The sequence below is a fragment of the Macaca fascicularis genome, chromosome 1, assembly GCF_037993035.2.
Source record: "Macaca fascicularis isolate 582-1 chromosome 1, T2T-MFA8v1.1".
In the NCBI taxonomy this organism is placed as follows: domain Eukaryota; kingdom Metazoa; phylum Chordata; class Mammalia; order Primates; family Cercopithecidae; genus Macaca; species Macaca fascicularis.
In genome coordinates, this window is record NC_088375.1 from 172871281 (window position 1) to 172896167 (window position 24887).

The 24887-nt window shown below is 38.8% G+C and overlaps 1 protein-coding gene and 1 non-coding gene across 13 annotated transcripts in view; both read right to left on the bottom strand.

The window, feature by feature from the left end:
• Nucleotides 1-24887, bottom strand: part of PATJ (PATJ crumbs cell polarity complex component) — a 426407-nt gene that overhangs the window by 322295 nt on the left and 79225 nt on the right. For all 12 annotated transcript variants that reach the window (XR_012419419.1, XM_045369982.2, XM_045369962.2 and 9 more), the window contains 3 exons: nucleotides 15762-15896; nucleotides 11961-12122; nucleotides 6055-6186 (listed from right to left, as the gene is read on the bottom strand). Coding sequence is in view for 11 of the 12 variants with exons in the window: in XM_045369982.2 (XP_045225917.2) it covers nucleotides 6055-6186; nucleotides 11961-12122; nucleotides 15762-15896 (429 nt within the window). In the remaining variant the exon portion in view is untranslated. The remainder of the gene's footprint in view (nucleotides 1-6054; nucleotides 6187-11960; nucleotides 12123-15761; nucleotides 15897-24887) is intronic.
• LOC123570842 (U6 spliceosomal RNA) lies at nucleotides 22627-22733 on the bottom strand. The gene has a single exon (XR_006695056.2). It is a non-coding gene; the product is annotated as a U6 spliceosomal RNA (small nuclear RNA).

Consider the following 24887-nt stretch of genomic DNA (forward strand, 5'->3'; position numbering starts at 1 on the left):
AACTACACACTAAATGTTTTGCACAAATATTAAGACATACTATATTCGAGACTCAGTAACACTGCAATATTTTATATTTTGGTTTTATAACCCATTTCCTCTTTTAAGAAAAATTAATAACTGTCAATTTTTATAGGGAGAAATATTTCCACTATTCTTTTTAATGAGTCGCTGTTTGGCTTTGGTTTCAAACAAATTTTTAAAGCATTACTAACAGTATTTACATATGAATCACCTCCCAATGGCTATGTTATTATGATTTCTATTTTTATCTCTCTAGACTTTGAGAGAGATAAAAATAGTGTTTCAAAAATATCTGCTTTGGCAAAAATTGAGTCACTCAAGAGGGGAGAGGAATGAGCAATAGGATGTAGGAGGGAGGAGAATTATTGGTTAATAAATTTTATCTTCTAAATCACTGAAATTCAAAAAGTACCAAGGATGGCAATATCATGGCTAATGTTCAAAAATTGGCTAATGTCAAACATTTCCAGTGAATTATAATCATGAGGGGTTATTCAAAGTTCAACATAAATCAAAACACCAGAAAATATCTACTTGCCATGTTTAATTTATAAGGTCAACTGAAGGTAAAATCCGTACAGTTCTAATTTTTTTTCAAGCTTTTTGGTAGAAATTAAGAATTACAGACTCGTGGACTACCTAACAATTGTTTCATTATTGAACATTAACCCACAACAAATTACTTGCACTAGTTTAGGATTCTTAAACTTGCAATGATTGTCTTCTGAAGCAATAAAACTAGCTCTTACACAATGCCTATGAGCACACTATATTAATTTTTAATACTTGCTAAACTTTCATATAAGCATGAAAAATGAGAATACTATCTAGTAGCTTAGTTTTTAAGGTATGAAATTTTTCACAAGCTGAAAAAACAGAAAGGTCTTCTGTAATAAATTTACTATGCCCTATAATAACATGCACATGGAAATAGCACTCACAAAGAAAAGAGCAGTATAGTATGATGGTTAAAGGCATAGACCTGGTGGAGGAGGAGGCGGCGGAAGAAAAAGAAAGAAAAAAAAAAGACCTGGGGCCCAACTGCTTCAGTTCTACCATATACTACCTGTATGAACTGGACTAATCACTTAAGTTTTCTGTGCCTCCATTTCTTCACTTCTCAAATGACAACAATAAGAGTATCTCTTTCATATGGTTCATGTGAGGAATACATAGCCTAATATATGTAAAGCAATTAGAACATCACCTGGCACTCAGTAAACACTCAATAAATGCTACCTAACATTGGTATTAAAACCAGTGTGAGTATCAGTAATCTTCCACAGAGACAATAGTCTAAGGAATAAAGACATTACACTTAAATACTAGGGAAACAAGACAGAGATAACTAAAGTACAATATAAAAACCTCACCTACAAACTGGCAAGAAATTACAGTATAAAAACTTATAACCTAATTTCTGAAGTTTTGTTGTTTAGAAACAGAGTACTCAGTCAAGCCATAATACTCATGCTCTTGACAAATTACATACCATTGTTTGCCATGACACAATCCTCTAAGGCATGACAATGGAGATCAGTGAATCTTCTAATATGGCACACGTAGAGTGGGATTTTAACTAGCCACCATATGAAGTGGCTAGGCATACTTGAGACTAACAGATGTTCTACCCCTGTTCAAATAATAGCCAACAAAGTTACTGCCACAGTACCCTAAGAGCTAAGAGAAAGACTTACAACCTAATCATATTTATTGTCTTCCTTGTTGCTTTCTCTTTTGCCTTTGACCCAATCTAATTCAAAATGCCTTTCATGAAATGAATGTTTGCACTTTGTACTTTGGCCATATGACTGAGTTGTAGAACTGTGTATCAGACTCAGCTGATCATTTCAGGTATAAAGGCATACCTCTTTTCTCTCCTCAGTTACACACCTTCCATCAATATTCTGAGTCACTGACCTGTCCGGAGAGCTACCCTATTGTTCTATAGACTAACTCAAGCTCCTTTATCTGCTCACTCATCTTTCCCTTTTTTTTTTTTTAAGACAGTCTTGCTCTGTCTCCCAGGCTGGAGTGCAGAGGTGCAATCTCAGCTCACCATAACCTCTGCCTTCCAGGCTCAAGGGATTCTACTGCCTCAGCCTCCTGAGTAGCTAGGATTACAGGCGTGCACCACCATGCCTGGCTAATTTTTATATTTTTTAGTACAGACAGGGTGTCACCATGTGGGCCAGGCTGGTCTCAAACTCCTGACCTCAAGCAATCTGCCCACTTTGGCCTCCCAAAGTGCTGGGATTACAGGTGTCAGCCACTGCACCTGGTCTCTTTTCCTAAAGTTCAGTTCAATTTATATAAAAAGCAAACTTCTGGCCAATAATTCACAATTGGGTAATTCACATATGGCTAATCAAGAATCGGCTGCATTTTAGAATGCAATTTTAAAATTAAATTTAGACTTCACTAAACAAAGATATCTACTTATTAATTTTTCTAATCTAACTAGAGAGTTAAAGAATTGATAGACTACAAACATAGTATGGTGCCATCTTTGAGGACAGTATCAAAAACTTTTGTGTTTATTTTCTAAACTGAATAATTGTTAATACATTTCCATAATAACATAACATTTCCTATTTCCTTACACACTAATTCACTTAATCCACACAATCCTTTGTGCTAGACATTACTATCTCCATTTTATAAACAAGGAGGTACATAAACACCAATGAAATAGATGCATGTTATTTTGTTAGGCTCTTCAAAAAGTTCTTATTCTAGAGAAAAGGCTGTTCATGAGAAAAGTGGTTAACTGAAATGAAATATTCCAAAGTAAATTTTCAATCTCTTCAATAATGCTAAGCAAGCCCTTTACAACCTAAAAGTTCTCTCCCTCCACCAATACTTTCTCTCTGTAGTTAAATGTTTCTGCAGTACTTCTTGTTCTGAACATGCTAGGCCTGGCGAGACAAGAATTTGCCTTGGCCCTCCTCAGCTACCTAATAAATTCATACAGGACACGCCGAATGCAATAATAGCCAGGGATGTGGCCTTTCATGGCTTTTGCTAAACCTTTGACTGGCCTTGCAAAAAATATTTTTGAACTTTAGAATTTATTACCTAATTACAACAAGGGACGGTATAACTGATTAATTAAGTTGCTCAAAACCAAATTTGAATTGTGTTTACCTGTCATCTAAATGTCATAGTAGATAACAGTTCTAGGTACCACTGACAAATGGTGAAAAATGTGCTGTACACATCTGTAAGTAAACTTAAGACTGACTTAAGAAAAGCATCCAAGTTAGAATTGAAAGTGTTCCCCTCCCCCTGCCCCAAGGTTTAGCTATAGAAATAAATAAGATGAGCCCTTTAATTTGAATCAAAGTGGCATTTAGGAAATTAAGTAGTTATATTCTACAAGAAGCACAAAGACAAAAAGAATATCTAATCCTTTGTTGGCAGAAAATTACTTTATATAATTTGTACAAAAGCAAGTATCAGTATGTGTGCTGCTGATTGTGAGATAAATGAGAGGAAAAGGAAAATCCTAGAATTTTATAAATTAAAAATAAAATTTCAAAATGCAATAGAAGTTACTAAACATACCTATAGGAACGCAATGAAGAACAAAAAATTCTGCATTTAGAACTAACTATATATGTTTTTAAGTGTAAAGCTCAGAAGGGGGTTTTCCTGTTAACTAGGGATTAAATTCTTAAGGACCATCTAGTTTTTATTTTCATCCTTTACTGAATTGTTTTTGAGTTCTGAAACATTTCTCTGCCTTAATATGTGCAATATTCAAAATATAAAACCTACATATAATGTCATTTAAGAGCATCAGAGCAACCATTATGATATATTTATTATATAAGAATGCAAACATATAGAGATTCCTACAATAATAGAAATGGAAATATACCTGAATATCTAAGACCACATCTGAAAGGTGTCTTCTAAATTAAATTCCAATTATCAAAATCAATTATTAACAAATTCCCATTAAATGTGTTCATTCAATTCCAGTTAATTTTGGCTAACCTAGGCTGGGCACGGTGGCTCATGCCTCTAATTCCCATTAAATTTGTTCATTCAATTCCAGTTAATTTTGGCTAACCTAGGTTGGGCACGGTAGCTCACGCCTGTAATCCCAGCATGTTAGGAGGCTGAGGCAGAGGAATCACTTGAGGTCAGGAATTCAAGACTAGCCTGGCCAAAATGGTGAAACCCCATCTCTAAGAAAAATAGAAAAGTTAGGAGGACATGGTGGTACGTGCCTGTAGTCCCAGCTACTCAGGAGGCTGAGACAGGAGAATCTCTTGAACCTGGGAGGCACAGGTTGCAGTGAGCCGAGATCATGCCACTGCACTCCAGTCTGGCGACAGAGTCAGACTCTGTCTCAAAACAGAAAAAAAAAAAAAAAAAAAAAAAAAGGTCAGGCCTAATTTTGGCTCACCTAAACTTTATTAAATCATTCTGCAAATATGTATTAACCACCTAGTGGTTCTAGATAACTTAGCTACAATGGGGAGGAAAAAAAAGAGTCCCCGCCACTTGTTTTACATATCCTAATATTAAAGTCTATAATATTAATAGACTTTCAAACGCTTAACTGTGTTCAGATCTCTTGATAAATATATTTCTCAAAATATTTGGAATCAACAACTTATCATTCAGTAGTATTCCAAAGAGAAATTCTAAAAAGGAAGAGGGTTATCTGGCACAGAACTATGCCAGCAAAAATGAAATAGATTTCTTTTTCAGTAAATTTAAATCACACTGCCAAAATATAGAATCTAGACCGGGCACAGTGGCTCACGCCTGTAATCTCAGCGCTTTGGGAGGCCGAGGAAGGCTGATCACTTGGTCAGGAGTGCAAGACCAGCCTTGGCCAACATGGTGAAATCCCATCTCTACTAAAAATACAAAAATTAGCCGGGTGTAGTGGTGGATGCCTGCAGTCCCAGCTATTCAAGAGACTAAGGCAGGAGAATCACTTGAACCAGGGAGATGGAGGTTACAGGGAGCCGAGATCGTGCTACTGCACTCCAGCCTGGGCGACAGAGTGAGACTCTGTCTCAAAAAAAAAAAAAAAAAAGAATTTAATATTTCTCATATAATGCTCAAACTATTTTTCTTTTAATCTATTCCTGATTGCCTTATTATATTAAATAATTGATTTTTTAATATCACTTGGCATTTTATGTGCTTTAATAGAGCACATTTTGCTTTACTAAACCACAATGTGTTTAGGCAGCACCAAAGCAGTAAAATATGCATCTTAAAAGTTAAGAGATTTCTTGGCAACAATTTTAATTCCCCCAAATAATCAGCATTCTGAATATATGACAGTAACTGGTAGAATTGTATAACATATAGATGTCTTGTTGTGACCTTTTACATCTCCCTCCCCCAAATGTATCAGTAACTTTACCCTAGTTATAACTGGAGTAGCTATAAATATATAAATACATAGATATTATATATTAATATAAATGCAATATATAACTTGACCAAGAACATTTCTATTTATTTAAGCACATTGAAATTAATAGGTAAGCTAAACTATAAACCTTCGTGTGAAGGGGAGGGAGAGGAGAGTACGAATTGGGAACAAATGCTAATGTGTATGGGATTCCTTTTTTGGGTGTTGAAGATGTTCTAAAATTAGAGTGTGGTGATGGTTGCACAACTCTGAGAATATACTAAAAACGACTGAACTGTATGCTTAAAATGGGTGAATTTTATGGTATGTGAAAGATATCTGAATAAAGCTGAGGAACAAAAGTCCTCCATATAAACAAGTTCATCAAGATCCTGTCTCTAAAAGCACCCACAGATATATAACTATTGCTTCCCTTATTGTCCAGTTCCTATATAATTAATCCATCATTTTATTCACTAAGGGAGCTACTAATTTTAAAGATAACAATTGAAAGTAGTATAATATCCCATCTTTGGGATTCAGTTTTGCTTAAGTCAATAGGGGTCTTAAACAATTACTACTTCACATAACTTTAAGACAAACCAATCACTCCAAAGAAAACACCTCTACATAGGTTCTTATACCTGGTAATCCAAAATGCTGAATCCCAAACCTTTACAATCTTTTACTAGTTCAACAATCTTGACTTCAGGGGACCACAGTGCTAATTCCCCATCATCATCTTCTTCAGCATTGACATCCATATCGCGGTCAATCTGAAATACCAAAGAAGATAAATGCTTCAAAACACTATGCTTTCAATTCTGAAAAGAATGCACATATCAAGAATCTCACAGCTTCTTCTCAAACTGGGAATTCTCTTTGGCATGCGTAGTTTTTCTTTCTAATCTTTGCAAAAGGGCCATGCTCTGGGGCACACACACTCCAGGATAATATCTTCATAAAAATTCAAGCGCTTAAAAATTCAGACTGTTCATACAGTTTTTTTTTATTAATGTAAAGAATTTATTTCATTCAAAGTATTAACACTGACCTCTTATACTTCAATGAGTTCTGTCATCCCATTAGAAGCATAAAAGGAAAAATATGCAATTTAAGTAAATGAAAACATCACACATAGTAGAAGCTTATAAGATATGTAAGTAGTGATACCTGGATTCATAATTACAGACAGAGACAAAGAAAGAGATGTCAACACAGAGACAGGCTGGAGCAGGACAGGGAAACCACTTCTGCTGGCTCCTGGAAGTTTTCAAGAAAAACTTTACTAGAAAATAAGGTGAGAAAAAAAAAAATCCAAGTCTTTGGTCATCACATAAGTCTAAAATGAAAAAAAATCACTGAGTTGAAATAATGAAAACCTAATCTTAGAAGAAACAGGTCAGCACAACTGCCCAGCATACAGTTCCTTTGTTACTTTTCTTGATTTTCCTCCTGAAAGTCCCTCTATTCTAGACACCCTGTCTTTTTAGGAAGAAGAGTCATTGCTATGTGGAATTCCAGGAAGTTAAATGAGAGGGTCTATGAATCTACTATGCAGAAGAAAGGCTGCTTCAAAAAACCTTCTGTTTTTATACTAATTATAGCATTGTACTGTTGTTTTCATCTGATTGACATTCCCCAAAATACTCTAAACTTCTATCTGAAGCTCAAAACTTATCTTTTATAGCCCAAGCAATGAACAAAACACCTGGCTCCTAAGTTAGAATGGAAACTCTACGAGGCCTACCACAGAGTTTACCATGGTTATCAGCTCAACCGTAAAATGCCTGGCTCATAGTAGATATAAAATAATATTTGTTCAATAAATTAAAAATTACCTATCTTTCAGTGTGTTTCTCTTGAAACTCCTTCTCAATAAAGGTACCAAGTAAATAATTTTTTAAAGTAGACTTCCTAAAACTTTGGGTAACCTCAGTAAATAAAAATGCATCATCTCTACAAACATAATTTTGAAACACCAGTTTAAGAGCATCAATTTAATGTAATCAAAAAAGGGAAGGGAAAAACCCTATATAATTAGGAAAATAGCTAGTTTAAAAATTTTATTTTATTTATGTATTTATGTATGTATTTATTCTTTCCAACATTTTAGGTTCAGGGGGTATGTATGCAGGTTTGTTACATGGGCAAATTGTGTGTCACAGGAGTCTAATGTACAGATTATTTTGTCACCCACATAATAAGCATAGTGCCTGACAAGTAGTTTTCTCATCCCCACCCTCCTACCCTCTACCCTCAAGTAGGTCTCAGCGTATATTCTTCTCTTCTTTGTGTCCATGTGTACTCAATGTTTAGCTCCCACTTATTAGTGAGAACATGTGGTATTTGGTTTTCTGTTTCTGCTTTAATTTGCTTAGGATAATGGCCTCTGGCTCCATTCAGGTTGCTGCAAAGAATGTGATTTCATTCTTTTTTCTGACTGGATAGTATTCCGTGGTGTCTATGTACCACATTTTCTTCATCTAATCCACTGTTGATGGGCATGGGGTTGGTTCCATGTCTTTGCTATTGGAAAAAGTACTGTGATGAACATACGCATGCATCTTTATGGTAAAACAACTTATATTCCTCTGGGCATATACAAAGTAATGGGACTGCTGGGTTGAATGGTAGTTCTGTTTTAAGTTCTTTGAGAAATCTCCAAAATGCTTTCCACAGTGACTGAACTAATTTACATTCCCACCAGCGGTGCTAAGTATTTCCTTTTCTCCACAACCTCCCCAGCATCTGTTATTTTTTAACTTTTTAATAATGGTCATTGTGACTGGTATGAGATGGTATCTCACTGTAGTTTTGATTTGCATTTCTCTAACGATCAGTGATATTAAGCATTTTTTCATATAGTGGTTGGCTGCATATATGTCTTCTTTTGAGAAGTGTCTGTGCGTGTCCGTTGCCCATTTTTTAAAGGGGCTGTCTGTTTTTTTCTTGCTGTTTTAAGTTATTTCTAGATTCTGGATATTAGATCTTTGTCAGATGCATAGTTTACAAATATTTTCTTTCAGTCTGTAGGTTGCCCGTTTACTCTGTTGATCGTTTCTTTTGCTGTGCAAAAGCTCTAGTTTAATTAAGTGCCACTTGTCAATTTTTGTTTTTGTTGCAATTGCTTTTGGAATCTTCATCATGAAATCTTTGCCAAGGCCAATATCCACAATGGTAGTTCCTAGGTTTTCTTCTAGGGTTTTTATAGTTTTAGGTTTTACATTTAAGTCTTTAATCCATGTTGAGTTGATTTTTGTATATGGTGAAAGGAAGGGGTCCAGTTTCAATCTTCTGCATATGGATAACCAGTTTTCCCAGCAACATTTTCCAAATAGGAATTCCATTCCCCATTGCTTGTTATTGTCAGCTTTGTTAAACAGCAGATGATTGTAGATGTGTACCTTTATTTCTAGGTTCTCTAACCTGTTCCATTGATCTATGTGTCTATTTATGTACCAGTACCATGCTGTTTTGGTTACTATAGGCTTGTAGTATAGTTTGAAGTTGGGTAGTGTGATACTCTGGCTTTGTTCTTTTTGCTTAGGACTGCTTTGGCTATTTGGGCTCTTTTTTGGTTCGAAAAAATTTTCTAAAAATTTCCTTAAAATTTAGAAAAATTTTAGAATAGTTGTTTTCTAATTCTGTGAAAAAAGTCACAGAAATAGCATTGAATCTACAAATTGCTTTGGGCAGTATGGCCATTTTAACACTATTGAGTCTTCCTATCCATGAGGATGGTATGTTTTTCTATTTGCATCATCTCTGATTTCTATCAGCAGTGTTTTATAATTCTCATTGTAGATATCTTTCACTTCCCTGGTTAGCTGTATTCCTGTTATCTTGTTCTTTTAGTGGTTACTGTGAATGAGACTGAGTTCCTAATTTGGTTCTCAGCTTGGATGTTACTGGCGTAAAGAAATGTTACTGATTTCTGTACAGTGATATTGTATCCTGAAACTTTGCTGAAGTTGTTTATCAGATTTAGGAGGCTTTGGGCAAGAGACTATGGGGTAGAAAAACATTTTTTAAATTAGGATTGGTCCAGATCTTAAACTGTCACTGCAGGACACAGGTGGTCAACTAGTGATCCACAGTGGACTGAACCTAAACATGGGAACAACATGAAGCTGAAAACTTGAAATGAGTGGAAACTTCATGGATCAATAACCTCTGCATATTTCAGTCTGATGTGTGGAAGTGATACACTTAAAAAGGAAACACTTATATCTTGCAACAAAAAGTAAAGTTCCATTGGCTAATACAACATGATTGATGTTTTACTAGGGTATTTAATACCCTCACTGATTAATGAGTATTAGAATTTTAGCTGAGCTGCCTAACCAGATAGGGTTTAAGAATATACGATGGTATTAGGAGAAATGAAAAAAGAGACAGATGGAAAAAGAGCCAAGATTTTAAGAAACCACATACAATTACAAAACCTGTATTTATAGAAATTTCAAGGCATTCGAGGTACATAAGATATTATACTGCAACCTGAAATATATCACTTTGATACAATCAATTCTGCATAACTCCTGTATTTACAGAATGGAAAGCAATCAACTAATGGGCAGCAAGGTTGACATTTAGCATAATTCAAAGCTGTTGTTCACCATTGTGGTAAAGCATGACAGACAGGGGCAGAGAGTCAGCAAGTGGGGTTTGTGATTTACACACCTTGCAAGATTAGATTAAAGGCATTGTTATCAGCCTTCAGAGGGAACCCACCACCCACATTTCATTTTGGTAAGGATAGCAAGTCACAAAAGTGTGGCATTTGAGTACCCTCCTTGAAACAGTTTTTACAAAAGTTAAACATTTTTTTAAAAAAGAGTCAACCAATAATCAAAAATTTACCAAGCCCCTCTTATATGCCTAATATAGACTAAAAACACTATGAATGGAAAATAATTTTAAGTTATGGCCTTTGCCCACTGTGAGCTGACAGTCTTCTTGGATAAACAAGATGAACACATACTAAAGTATCTATAAGACAGTGCTAGATTCTTATGTACTTTAGGACATAAGAAAACAAAAACGGATGGACCGGCAAAGACTCAAACAACCATAGCCGACTGTTACTGAGCACTTCCCACGTGCAAGGCATTATGTTAAGAACTTGCTCACATGACCGCATTTCCTTCTTGCACAAACTCATGAGATGGGTAAGTATGATAAGTATCACCATTTTTCAAAGGAAAAATATGAACAGAAAGTCATTTGTCCAAAGATTCACAATTATTAGGTAGTAGGGGCAGGATTAGTTTCACATGTACTGAAATCCAGAACTTCAGTAAAAGGCCCCATGAATGTAAACTGGTGTTTAGTGGAATTACAATCTAAAAGAGATTGAAAAGGGGGGAAAGCAGCATAAAAGACGAGGTTACAAATAGCATAAGATGGCAAAGCATGTACTCAAAACTCTTCCGCTGGGTACAGTGGCTCACACCTGTAATTTCAGCACTTCGTGAGGTTGAGGTGGGAGGATTGCTTGAGTCCAGGAGTTTGAGAACACCCTGGGAAATATGGCAAGACCCTGACTGTAGGAAAAAAATTTTTTAGTTAGCTGGGTGTGCTGGCATGTGCCTGTGGTCCCAGCTACTTGGGAGGCTGAGGCAGGAGGACTGCTTGAGCCCAGAAGGTCAAGGCTATAGTAAGCCATGTTCAAAACACTACGCTCCAGCCTGGGGAGATCCTGTTTTAAAAACAAAACAAAATAAAACTCTTCATAATCATAATGCTCTTTAAAAAAAAAAAAAAAAGAATGCCAAGAGCATATAAAGTGTTATTCCACTCTCTGGTCTTCTGAAGGGTTTTATAGCAATTTCCAGACTCACTTTGAAATGTATCATACAGTGTCTTTTTTTTTTTTTGAGACGGAGTTTCGCTCTTGTTGCCCAGGCTGGAGTGCAATGATGAGATCTCGGCTCACTGCAACCTCCTCCTCCCGGGTTCAAGTGATTCTCCTGCCTCAGCCTCTCAAGTAGCTGAGATTACAGGCATGCGCCACCATGCCCGGCTAATTTTTTGTACTTTTAGTAGAGACGAGGTTTTTCCATATTGCTGGTCAGGCTGGTCTCCAACTCCCAACCTCAGGTGATCCGCCTGCCTCAGCCTCGCAAAGTGCTGGGATTTACAGGTGTGAGCCACCATGCCTGGCTGAGTTTCATATTTTTAAGGCTCTGAAAAAGGGAAGTACATTAGATATGCAACACTCACAAACACCTTAACCTTATATAAGACAAACTGAGTTGAACTGGAAGCCAAAAGTAATGAATCCAGGCAATTACTAAAAAAAAGATTCTCTAAAATCAAAATGCATGTACATCAATGTTGCCAACATGTCAAGGAAAGGGAAGGAAAGAATTTTTTGATGTTAAATGAAGAGTAACAATTTGAAAAGCTATGCATTGCTTCCTTAGTCAAGTAAAAAAAGAGCAGAGTGGAATGGTTTCCCCTCTCTTCATATTGCAGTACAGTCTTCGGGGCATCTTTGATGAATGGGCATGCCTATGGGAACCGCACTATATTCATTTAGTACCTCCATCTCAGGAAGAGAGGTTTCAGTGCACCTTGGTTCATCTACAGAAGCCTCATCATCAAACAACCTCCGACAGCAAACCAAAGTAAAAGGGGGTGGCACTTCTTTAAGAAAGGAGACTGCTTCTCGGCGAGATTTTCCGTAGAGCTGCGTGCCATTGACCTAGGAAGACAAGGGGATAAGTCAGAACTGAGGTAGCCCCAAATGAAAAAACAAAAATCTCTTATTTATATCAATCTACCAAATGAAAATAGGACATCATTTTATTTTCCCTGTAAACAAGGGGACTCGCTTTAATCATATTATGATAAAATAATATGCAAATAAAAATGTTAGAAATCCTTAAAATTTTTAAAATCTAAGGCTAAATCTTTGCATGTCTTGATGGATAAAATATAAAATGCATGCAGAGTATGCCCTTACTGGGTAAGGATCTACCTAATTTTTTGCAGCACTGTGGTTTCTCCTTTCAATACTCCAATGTCGTATTTTCTCACCTACCTCTACTCAGCTCTCCTTAAACACACTAAGTATCATTTACAGCCCTTTAAGACTGTTTCCCTTTGCATTTTCATTTTATAAGAATACCATTACAGAAATTTAAGGATGTTAAAAAAAACCATTTTATTTACTACTTAAAGTATAGCTAATAAGTCTAGAATACTTGACTATCAAAATTTAACATCAGTCCACAATATTCTTTCACATCTCATACACTCCTAATACCATCCTAGAAAAATAACTTCTATTGAAAAGAAATATACATAACTTTGCATCAGTTACATTCTTATATGCTCTGCTATACAGCAATCAAGTATGCATAGAAAATACTAAAATAATTTTTAAAATAATTTTATTCAAGTGTCTCATATTGTTTAAAAGAAAAAGGTATTCTTTATTAATGATTAATCCTTGTCACCAAAAAATTACCTAAATTTCATATTACTTTTGGCGCATAATAATAATACTTGGCACCAAAGATGATTTGGCTACATAATTCTAATTTTTCATATATATGACTTGAGCTCAAAGGGTCCTGTCAGTTCTAACTGTAGGTCTCTAAAAGCTGATCTGTCTGCTACTCCCAAAAAGCTGAGGCATGGACAGAATCCAGACAACAAATAATCTTTTCGCATCTGACTCCTACCCTCCTGGGAGGGTTGAGAAGCATTATTTGCTTTAAAGATATTTCTAGTCTGGCATTAATTTCTAATAGGTGCCGTGCTAATGTTCAGATAACTGGCCAGCCTGACTTTACTGGGAGAAGCCCTTCTACAAGTCTTTCACTGCACCAGAGAGGAAGCGGACACTGGGTTGCTGGAAATCTTCAGCAGCGGGCTGAGTCTCAGGTCAACCATCCCTGGGAACCTCTCTCAAGCCTGTAACATATCAAGCACTTAGCCGTCAAGTCAGACATATCTCCCTGCCTCTTAATTATTTACAAAGAAACCACCACATGGTAAAGGGACCCACGTGCACTTTAGGAAGCTAGCTCTACTGGAAAGTCTTCAGGACAAATGAAGAGGTCTAAGGGGACAGCAAGCTCAGCAGCTGATGAAAGGTTTTTCCTTGGAATAACTGCAAGTCCACCTTTACACAAGAAGAGGCAGGGAGGTACCCATCACTGGTCACACCGTATCCATGATTTCAACTGGTGTCACAAGTGCACAAAGTTCTAAAATCAACTAAGTGGGTAGTAACTTATACTAAAGAAATGCAAGGAGATAGAATCAGATCAGGAATTCTATCCATACATGAGTATGAGTTTGTGTTTCACTTCAACAAATTAGAAAGTCACTTTTCAGGTTTTTATCTTGGAGTACCTTTAAATATTTATTTGTCTCATTACTTATTCATTTGAATTGTCTCCAATTATTATACCAGTGCCTGGTAGTCCTCCTCACTGCTCTGTTGCTAAAGGGATTGGTCACATTTCCCATTACCAACTCCTATCTAAGGGGATTTATAGCTGCTGTAAATAGCTGTTCTGGGATGAAACTTGGCACAGTGTTCTAACCCCAAAGCATATTTGTGTTTCTGGTTTTAAGTTCTAAGGAGTACATTAAACACACACACACACACACACACACACACACACACACTCCACACTTTGAGTTCAGGAGTTTATTTGGCTAACTATACTGAGATTTTTAAATTTTGTATTTTTGGTTATTCAGAAGAAGCTAATTTTTATTTTAGAATTCACAGTATTTCTCAAGGTCCATCAACTTGAGAGCCTCCTAGGTGCTATCAAATCTCGATTATCCCAAGTTTTTGACTGGAAAATGCACACACACATACACACTTCCAGAGTACAGAACATTGCACAAGCGCAGCCCCACTATTTTACCACATCCAACCATCATCCCAGCCCATAAAGCTTGTTAATATGCCTTTTTCACAGTGATGATATTGCCAATACCCTGCAATGAGATAATGCTTTATAATTTACATGGATGGTATTTCATTAGATCCTTATAAGCTCATAGTGAAGTGGGCATTTATTGATGAAGGAACTGATCCTCAACAAAGTCAAGTGACATGCCAAGGGACACATGCTAACCTGTGGCAATTCAGACAGAAAGTAGCTTTTCTGACTCCAAATCTGTGCTTCTTTCCTTATCTCAAGCTCTTTCACCAGGTATCTATATTTAAGAACTCAAAAAATCTTCACACTACCTTATTATAGCACATTCTTCTACAAGGTGGTAGGCCCATGGGATCCTAGTCTTGGCTAAAGCATACAGAATCCAGCTGATGGCTGGGATCACCTATAGTTGCTCTACTGTGATCCAGCCAACATTTCTTTAGCACCTACTACATACTAGTAGTGATTTATACTTAATACCACCAAATTTCACACTTAAAAATGGTTAAAATAGGCAAGGCGTAGTGGCTCATGACTGTAATTCCAGTACTTTGGGAGGCCGAGGTAGAAGAATTGCTTGAGCCCAGGAGTTCAAGACCAGCATGAGCAAAATAGCCAGACACTGTCTCTACAAAATAACTAAAAAAATTAGTTGGGCATGGTGGCGCACAGCTGTGGTCCTAGCTACTCGGGAGGTTGAGGTGGGAAGATTGCTTGAGCCCAGGAGTTTGATGCTGAAGTAAGCTATGACCACACCACCGCACTCCAGCCCGGGCAACAGAGTGAGACTGTGACTCTAAAAAAAAAAAAAAGAAAAAGGGTTAAAATGGTAAATTTCATGTTACATATATTTTGCCACCAAAAAAAAAAAAAAAAAAGTGGACCAGGTGCAGTGGCTCACACACATAATCTTAGCACTTCAGGAGACTGAGGTGGGTGGATTGTTTGAGTCCAGGGGTTCAAGACCAGCTTGGGCAACATAGCAAGACACCGTCTCAAAAAAAAAAAAAAAAAAAGTGAATTAAATTGGTTATACTCATACCTCCACTTCTCCCAAACAAATGTGTCTCATTTTCAACACCTAATAACTACATACTACAGCAATAGTCTCTAATCTACAAATTATCATGTATGATATCCACAAATATATGACCGTGCCCAGCCAATAAGAAGAGGAAGACCAAAAAGAAAGCATAATTATTCTAACAAAATGTAGGGCATTAATCTGCAGTAAGAAGCCCAATACCATTCCCTTGAATACCTCTAAAAATAAGCAACTTACTACATCTTAAAACAGGACTCCAATACCCTACCCTCCCATGTTTATGACATTGGCATTGGTGACACTATAACTCAGGTGATTTGTGATGAGAACACATTTTTCTAAAACTTAAAAATTCCTGCCTGTGTCTTTCTTTCTCCGTAAATTTTACCTCAAGCAGCTCATCTTCTGGCTGTAGGAGACCCAATGTGTCAACAGGACCACCAGAAACAATTGAAGAAATATAATGGTGCCCATCAAAGGAATCCACTTCCACACCAAGCCTCAGAGTGTGAATAGGCAGCAGCTGTAGCAAAACACAAAGCAATGATCAAACATGACAACGACACATCCAGCTATTCATCCTCCATCCACTGCAATTTTGAAGTGAAAAACCCCACCTCTTGAATCAGATCACCAAAATTCTAAAAGAGGACAATAATGGGAAAATTAGCTTCAGGTAAAATATGAAGTCATTGGTCATCTTGTTCTCACTCCTCTTTTCCTTCCAGATTCCCTGGAAATGAAGAGATGGATGTATATAGTCTTACTTTCCATTCTAAGCTCCAGGCAGTCCACACTTCCGGTAGTCCTCATTATGTATGCTGTGTTTCACTTTTCTATGGGACTCCCCATCCCCCAGAACATCCTAACTTTCCTTTATTATCTAATTAACTTCTACTCACACTTAAATGCCATGGCAGGAAGCCCTGAGTTCATGTGCCTCCATCTGGGGTTCAAGACCACTCTGTGCACATCTCCATCACAGCTCACAACATACTAGGCTTAGAATTTGTTTTTTTTTTTTTTTTTTGAGACGGAGTCTGGCTCTGTCGCCCGGGCTAGAGTGCAGTGGCCGGATCTCAGCTCACTGCAAGCTCCGCCCCCCGGGTTTACGCCATTCTCCTGCCTCAGCCTCCCGAGTAGCTAGGACTACAGGCGCCCGCCGCCTCGCCCGGCTAGTTTTTTGTATTTTTTAGTAGAGACGGGGTTTCACCGTGTTCGCCAGGATGGTCTCGATCTCCTGACCTCGTGATCCGCCCGTCTCGGCCTCCCAAAGTGCTGGGATAACAGGCTTGAGCCACCGCGCCCGGCCGTTTTTTTGTTTTGTTTTGTTTTGTTTTTGAGACAGAGTCTCACTCTGTTGCCTAGGCTAGAGTGCAGAAGTACAGTGGTGCAATCTCAGCTCACTGCAACCTCTGCCTCCTGGGTTCAAGCACTTCTCATGCCTCAGCTTCCCAAGTAGCTGGGACTAGAGGCGTGCACCACCACGCTCAGCTAATTTTTTTGTATTTTCAGTAGAGATGAGGTTTCACCACGTTGAGAATTCCTAGTTTCTTGATTGTCCCTCCTCCACTCCTTACCCAAATGCAGAGTCTGTACCTTTAATCGCCATAACCTCAGCCCTGGAACAGTACCTGGCACTAAATATGGGCTCGTTAAATGTTATTTGAACCAATCCATGAAGAATAATGCCTCATTTAAGATGTCCTTTTCCATCTAGCCAACTTAAGTGAAAACATTTCCGATTTGGGAAAGGCAATCGTTTATCCATTCTAAGTCTATGCGGATTCATATGGGCTAAGACACAAGTCAAGGGCTAAGAAACTCTAGCCAATGTCGAGTAAAGAGATGAGTGTCTTAGTTGCACTCATCTTTGTTGGTCGTCACGATCAAGGGCATTCACCAAACTCCATTCCCCTGACTTTCAAAGACAGACTAATGATTTCTCGTTGTGGCCTTATAATCTGAAATATGGTAAATGGTACTCATGATGATTGACATTTCCTGTATCAACAGTCTGATACCTAAAAATACCAGACCTATCTCGAACTATACTTTATAAGGAGAAAACCCTACACAGGGTGGCAGTGCATCCACCATGTGGCTCTCTTCCTCTTCTCTGTGATCCTCTATCCCTGAGCTTGCCACCTCCCTCAGTCTTCTGCTTTCAGTCCCCAGAGTGCCACAGGCCTTCCTTCAGACAACATCTGAGGCTCACTTCTGTCTCACTATAGACATGCAGACAAATGTGAAGTGGCAAGGAGACTGGCGGACTAAGACCTTAACACGGGCATAAGAGACTGCTAGCCCTGGGATAATTTCCTGAAAATTAAGTGCTCCTAACCACTAAGCACTTCAGGATCTACAACCATCTTTGGCAAGATGTTCTAGTTCTCTAAATGAAAGGTTAAGACAGTTTTTCCGGCCGGGTGCGGTGACTCACGCCTGTAATCCCAGCACTTTGGGAGGCCGAGGCAGGCGGATCACGAGATCAGAAGATTGAGACCAACCTGGCTAACACGGTGAAACCCTGTCTCTACTAAAAATACAAAAAAATTAGCCGGGCGCGGTGGCAGGCGCCTGTAGTCCCAGCTACTCAGGAGGCTGAGGCAGGAGAATGGCTTGAACCCGGGAGGCAGAGCTTGCAGTGAGCCGAGATCGCGTCACTGTACTCCAGCCTGGGCGACAGAGTGAGACTCCGTCTCAAAAAAAAAAAAAAAAAGCATCAAAAAGCATGACATGCAGTATGTGTGAAGGCAACAATCATCTGTTTCACCCACTCTGGCATTTCAGCACTTTCTGTGCTTCCTCTCTGTGCTTTCTTTCTTCTCACTGCTGCCACTTCATTCTCTTGTCATTGTACCAAATAATGGGTATGGATACACTAAGGAGATATTAGTGTCATGTGGCAGGACATGAAAGAAGGTAAGGAAAAGCTCTCAGAAAAATGTTTCTGTATTAACAGTTTACCTCCCGTCTCTGCCAGCCGTCTTCCTTCCTTATTTATGAGCCAGATGCTACAGGGCAGCGAGTTGCCAGTGGATCCACCATAGCTCATCCCCAATGCGGTGCTGGGGCTTATACTGGCTTGAGAGTAGACTGTTACATTTTCAGTGATTTTGCAAGCTAGTTGTTAAACACAGCTATTATTTAAAATTAAACCACATAAAGTTACAATTAATAAAAATAAATGTAGGCAAGGCGTGGTAGCTCACACCTTTAATCCTAACACTTTGGGAGGCCAAGGCGGGCAGATCACCTGAGGTCGGGAGTTCGAGACCAGCCTGACCAACATGGAGAAACCCCATCTCTACTAAAACAAAAATTAGCTGAGTGGGTGTAATCTCAGCTATTCGGGAGGCTGAGGCAGGAGAATCACTTGAGGCCGGGGGGCAGAGGTTGCAGTGAGCTGAGACTGAGCCATTACACTCTAGCCTGCACAACAAGACTGAAACTCCATCTCTAATAAATAAATAGGCCAGGCGCGGTGGGTCATGCCTGTAATCCCAGCACTTTGGGAGGCCGATGCGGGTTGATTGCCTGAGGTCAGGAGTTCAAGACCAGCCTAGCCCAACATGGTGAAACCCTGTCTCTACTAAAAATACAAAAATTGCCTGAGCATGGTGGGGCACGCCTGTAATCCCAGCTACTTGGGAGGCTGAGGCAGGAGAATCCCTCGAGCCTGGGGGGCGGAGATTGCAGTGAGCCAATATCGCGCCACTGCACTCCAGCCTGAGCAACAGAGAGAGACTCCATTTCAAAAAATAAATTAATTAATTAAATAAGTAACATAAAAAAATAAATGTAACAAGTACTCAAAATCCATCACTTCCTAATTATTTTTCACTCTTTTACTAATATCTATGTTCATGAAGTGATTTATATCTACTATATCTGTACAGAGAGGAACACTCTCTATCAGAACTCAAAGAATACTGAGGGGTGGACAACTGAAAGAGACACATGAAATGCCTGATTTGGTTAGCTGCTAAATGCAGGTGGGACAAGTAATTAAACAGCCCTGCTCCTGCAGAGAAGCCTGCAGCAAAGAAGCGCTACTGTGCATTGCCTCTCGACTCACTGATCAGTAACACCATTTTGGTTGCTTCATATCTGCCATGGTGGGAGTATTTACACCACAGATATTGGTACATGCTACAAATTGGAGCTGCCTTTCCACCGCCCCCCATCCCCACCTAGAAACTTACCAGCACACCACGATCTATGATATAGTTTGGACATGATATCCAGCATATATGTACATGGTATAAACTATGTGCAAGGCATTGGGTTATGAGCTGGAAATATAGGATGAAGTCTTTACCCTCCTAGAACTAACATCTAGCATGGCAGACAGATAATAAATAGGTAAAAAGGTAAGTAGACAAAGCAAATACATAAATAAACAACCAATCAACAAGCAGCAGGATTATCACAGTTCTGGTAAGACAAGCAAAGAATATAAGGAAATGCATCCAAGGAATGTGTGACCACTGTGTGGAAAACAAGCAGTTACTAATTGTGTTAAGTGCTACAAGGAAGGAATCGGGGTTATGACATCAGAGCCCCACTAGTGGAGGCCATTTTGGAAAGTTGGTCAAAGCAGGCTCCACATTGAAGGGGACACTTAAGGTGAGACTTGAGGGATAACGGTGAGTCAGCCCTACAAAAAAGCCTACTGGGGGATGGCTGTGGGAGGTGAGCAAAAAGGATAATTGCTAAATTTCTGGTTTGAGCAAATGAGTAAATGGTGGTAACAACTTCTGCATAGAAATAAGTGCCCAAATTAAAACAAAGATCCCACTGTACACACAGAGATCTTTGCTACTTACATAATAATATGCCCCCATACAAGATAAAAGGGTTAAGGCAAGAACTGGTTCCAATCCTCTCCCAGTCCGCATCTATTCATATGATGACCCCCATTCCCACCTCCATGGAACGGTTGGAGTCAGGATTCGCAGAGGCTCACCCATGTCATCCTGTGCCCTCCAGACACGGGCTGTGCCTTCTAGGCTATTCCCCCAGGTATCTGTAAACACCACATGCTCCCTAGAAAACTTAAATGGTGAACGAAACATGCTCTATCTTCAATTAGGCTGAACAAATAAACCAGAAATGATGTTTACGAAATCTGTCAATCGGAAGGGTGCCTATCTAATATTAGTTCTGAATCTAAATCTGAGTACAGCTGGGTTTCTAAGATTTCATGTTACATTGCTGCAGGCTTCTCTGCGGGAGCAGGACTGTTTAATTACCTGTCCCAGCTGCATTTAGCAACTAAACAAATCAAGCATTTCATCTGTCTCTTTTAGTTGTCCACCTCTTTCAGTATGCGGAGTTCTTAGCAGAAAGTGCTGAAATGACAGAGTGGGTGAAACAGATGATTGGTGCCTTCACACACACACTGCATGTCATGCTTTTTGATGCTTACTCAATGTGCTTTGTGAGGCGTTCTATTTAAACTGACAAAGTTAAGGAGCAACAGGATTTTCATGATCCTGATATAAGTAAAGGATACAAGGAAATGCATTCAAGGGAAGTGTGGCCATTGTGTGCTTTACTGTCAGTGCAAAAATGAAGATCAAATGAGATTAAGAAGGCTTGAGGCCTTCTACCCACAAGTAGCGAGACCTATCATGAGACAAACTACAGCCATTCATTTTGCTTGAAGCTTTACTTTTAGGATATTAAAACAGGATATCAAAATACTTAAGTGGGAATATAAATGATATTGCTTCAGGGGGAAAAGAAACTTCTGGAAAGGAATGCTTCAAAAAGGTGTCAGTGGGATGGGGAAGGATTTTCCAAAAATGTTAAACTCGACAGAAAATAAAACAGAAAGAATCCATGATTGGTTCTTGTAACTCCCATACACAAAGCATTAAATAGCCATTTATGTTTAAAGATTAGGTCATTACTAAATTTACCATAAATAAAAAACAAACTTTTCAAGAATGAGGCTATAAGTTTTAAAGTAATGGAAAATCACAAGCATGATGGCCTCCCTCAGAGGTTATACAAGACAATCGATCCATTAGAGCTTCATTTATGTTTGTTTTTCTCACCCCTCCAAAATTTTATTTTATTTTATTTTATTTTATTTTATTTTTTTGAGATAGAGTCTCGCTCTTGTTGCCTAGGCTGGAGTGCAATGGTGTGATCTCGGCTCACTGCAACCTCTGCCTCTTGAGTTCAAGTGATTCTGCCTTAACCTCCCCAGCAGCTGGGATTACAGGTACACACCACCATGCCCGGCTAATTTTTGTATTTTCAGTAGAGATGTGGTTTCATCATGCTGGTCAGGCTGGTCTCGAACCCCTGACATCAGGTGATCCACCCACCTCAGCCTCCCAAAGTGCTGGGATTACAGGCGTGAGCCACCGTTCCTGGTCCCCTCCAAAATTTTAATTCAGAATGTTCAAAAAATGTGTAACAGGTACCCTGTTGTACAGTAGTAAATTGAAAGTTCTCTTCAGTCACCTAATACCAAGGTCAAACATCAGTTGCTATTTAGCATTTTAGATATAATTTGTTTCCTGCCTGGCCCATGTGATACATCTGAATTTTTGATACTTGAACTAACACTTTGCACTTGGCTTTCTCCCCCTACCTATGTTCACGGTAGTACCTTCACCTGAAATACCCATTGTACTCATTTGTACTCCAAATCTATTCTTCAGAGTATAGCTCAAATGCCATCCTACCGATAAGCCTCCATCTGTCTTGAGGAAGTAATATCCTTCTAGAACACACATGAGGCATTTTAGCAATATCTGAATAATAATTCTCTATAAAGTGAGGCAAGAAAGGAATCAAAATTCCCTTTAAGAACCTCACCCCAAACCTACAGAATCAGAGTATCAGCAAGGAGGAACTTAAAATAGGGCATACGTATTTTGAAAAAGCTCCTCTGATGTTTCTGATATGCCACCTGCACCACTAGGTAACCGCTGCTACTATAGTTATTTGATTCTGTGTCTTACGTTCTCCACTTAAAAAGAGAGCAGCAAAGTATAAAATTACATCCTGGAGAACTGATAACAGCATTGCTTCTGTGGATGAGAGGACTGGGGTGGGAGAAAAAATTACCTTTTGCAGTACATATTTCTATACCTTTTAAATTGTATGTCTTGCCCATATATTATCTATTTAAAATTTAAAAGAGGAAAAAAGAATGATGCAAGCTTAGAAGCCAGATAACCCTTGATTTGTTTCCTTTTTTGAAACTTTTTAAATAAATTTATTTTTTAATAGTTCTGGAATGTTTCATGAATTTGTGCGTCATCGTTGCGCAGGGGCCATGCTAATCTTCTCTGTATCGTTCCAATTTTAGTATTTGTGCTGCCTAAGCGAGCACTCGATTTGTTTCCTAATTCCACCCCCCTTACTAGCTGCATATGATCTTGGGCAAGTGACTTTACCTGCCTGACAGTCAAGTTTCCCATATTAAAAATGGGAAGGGGAAAATGCTTGCTGACCAATAAGGTTACTATTAGAAATACAGGAGAAAATATATTTAAAGCAAAGAACCGGCCCTGGTAACTGAACAGTAACATACACTATAACTCTTGGAAAGCCCAGTACATCCCACTTGCCTTAAAAACTCTATTTGTTCATTATAAAGTGGTTAGGGAGAAACCATACTTTAATGTTCTCTGGGTCAGGACATATAACTCAAGAGAGAAATAAAGTGAAATTTGTCCATCTGTTTTGTCAAAACCAGACAGCAGGACCTAGTGTTTTTGTTTCCCACAAAAGCAATATTACTGATGCTCACTTCATATTACAATTGATGGCCAGCAGAAAGGTCACTAGAATGAGCTTAATGCTTCTCCCTCATAGAGCTGTGATTATCTTAATAGTAAGCACTTGCCAAGAAAGCCGTCCCTAAAAGTGCAAGTCTCCCTAGATGCGGGAAAACTGTTCTTGTGTCATGATTAACAGCTTCCTAGAAGCAGTGCAGCTAATGCTTAAGTCACTGTAAATAGCTTTCACCTCCCTCTTTCTCCACAACTCCACCCACCTCAGAAGAAAATTTTATCTGTTAACATTAGCCCATAATACATGAAGATGCTTCTTTTTAAAAAAAATAGAGACAGGGTCTCCTCTCCCTCTGTTGACCAGGTTGGTCTCAAACTCCTGGCCTCAAGATCCTCCTGCCTCAGCCTCCCAAAGTGCTGGGATATGCATAAACTACCCCGCTCAGTCACATAGATGCTTCTGGAATCATCCCTTCAAGATTGGCGGCCATGGCAGGGCAACCATCTAAAAGCAGCTAGACCCATAGAAACATAATTGTTCTAATCAGAAAGCTGATGAGACAGGGGAAAACCTCCAGCTTGGACCTCAGATCATAGAAAAAACCCTGCTCAAAACTTCCCACTGGTGTTACCTGTCACCAAAGACAAAGTCCATACATATCACCGTGGCTCCCAAGGGGCCCTTTAACACCTAGTCTTCCTCTCCAGCATCACTTAACAATATTCTGCTCTTCACTGAGTTTGACCCAGACACTGAAAGAAACAACTTCTATTCCCCCAACACGCGAGCCCTTTCCCACAGCAGAGCCACTGGACCTGCTGCTCCTCTTTTCCACATTCTTATCCTTCAAGCCTGAGCTCAGAAAAGCTTTTCCTGGCTCGCTCTAAAGTGTCCCCTACCCCAGTTACGCTCAATTTACTGTTTATTCATTTGCAGCTCTTCTTACAATCTACAACTATCTTATTAAGTTATTTTTTACTTGTCTATTACCATGCCCCTATACAATTGCAAAATCTAAGCTCTATGAGAGCAAGGACCTTTTCCATTTTGCTTCCCACAGATGGTAGCAGAGTGTCTGGCATAGAGTAGGAGCTCAGTAAATAGTTCAGGAATGGATGAATGCACACCAAGCTACAACCTGCCTCCACTACGATCTAGTGGTATAATTTCAGTCAAGTCATTCAACCTAGGCAACCTTTACTATCCTCTCGTCTGTAAAATCGGTTTTGACTGGTTAGTTAAAATCTCCCTTACATATTGTAGAGGGAAATTAGTAGCTACTGAATTAAGATGCAAATCTCCAATTATAAGAAGATTCTTAAAAATCATAGCTCATCAAAATGAAGAAAAATTCTGTGGACATTTAATAACTAAAATTAATGTAGAAAAATGTAAAAATATATGATGTTACATGGAAAAACTACACACCCCTTCTATCTCACATACACACGTGCACATGTGTATGCGCGTGCACGCGCACACACACACACACACTAAACAAAAGGCAGGTAATACTGACTGCAAATATATAAATATGTAGCTAACAACTAAATATGTAAAGAGAACAATGCGGCTGGGCACAGCGGCTCATGCCTGTAATCCCAGCATTTTGGGAGGCCAAGGTGGGTGGATCACTTGAGGTCAGGAGTTCAAGACCAGCCTGGCCAACACGGTGAAATCCCATCTCTACAAAAATACAAAAATTAGCTGAGTGTGATAGCAGGTTCCTGTAATCCCAGCTACTTGGGAG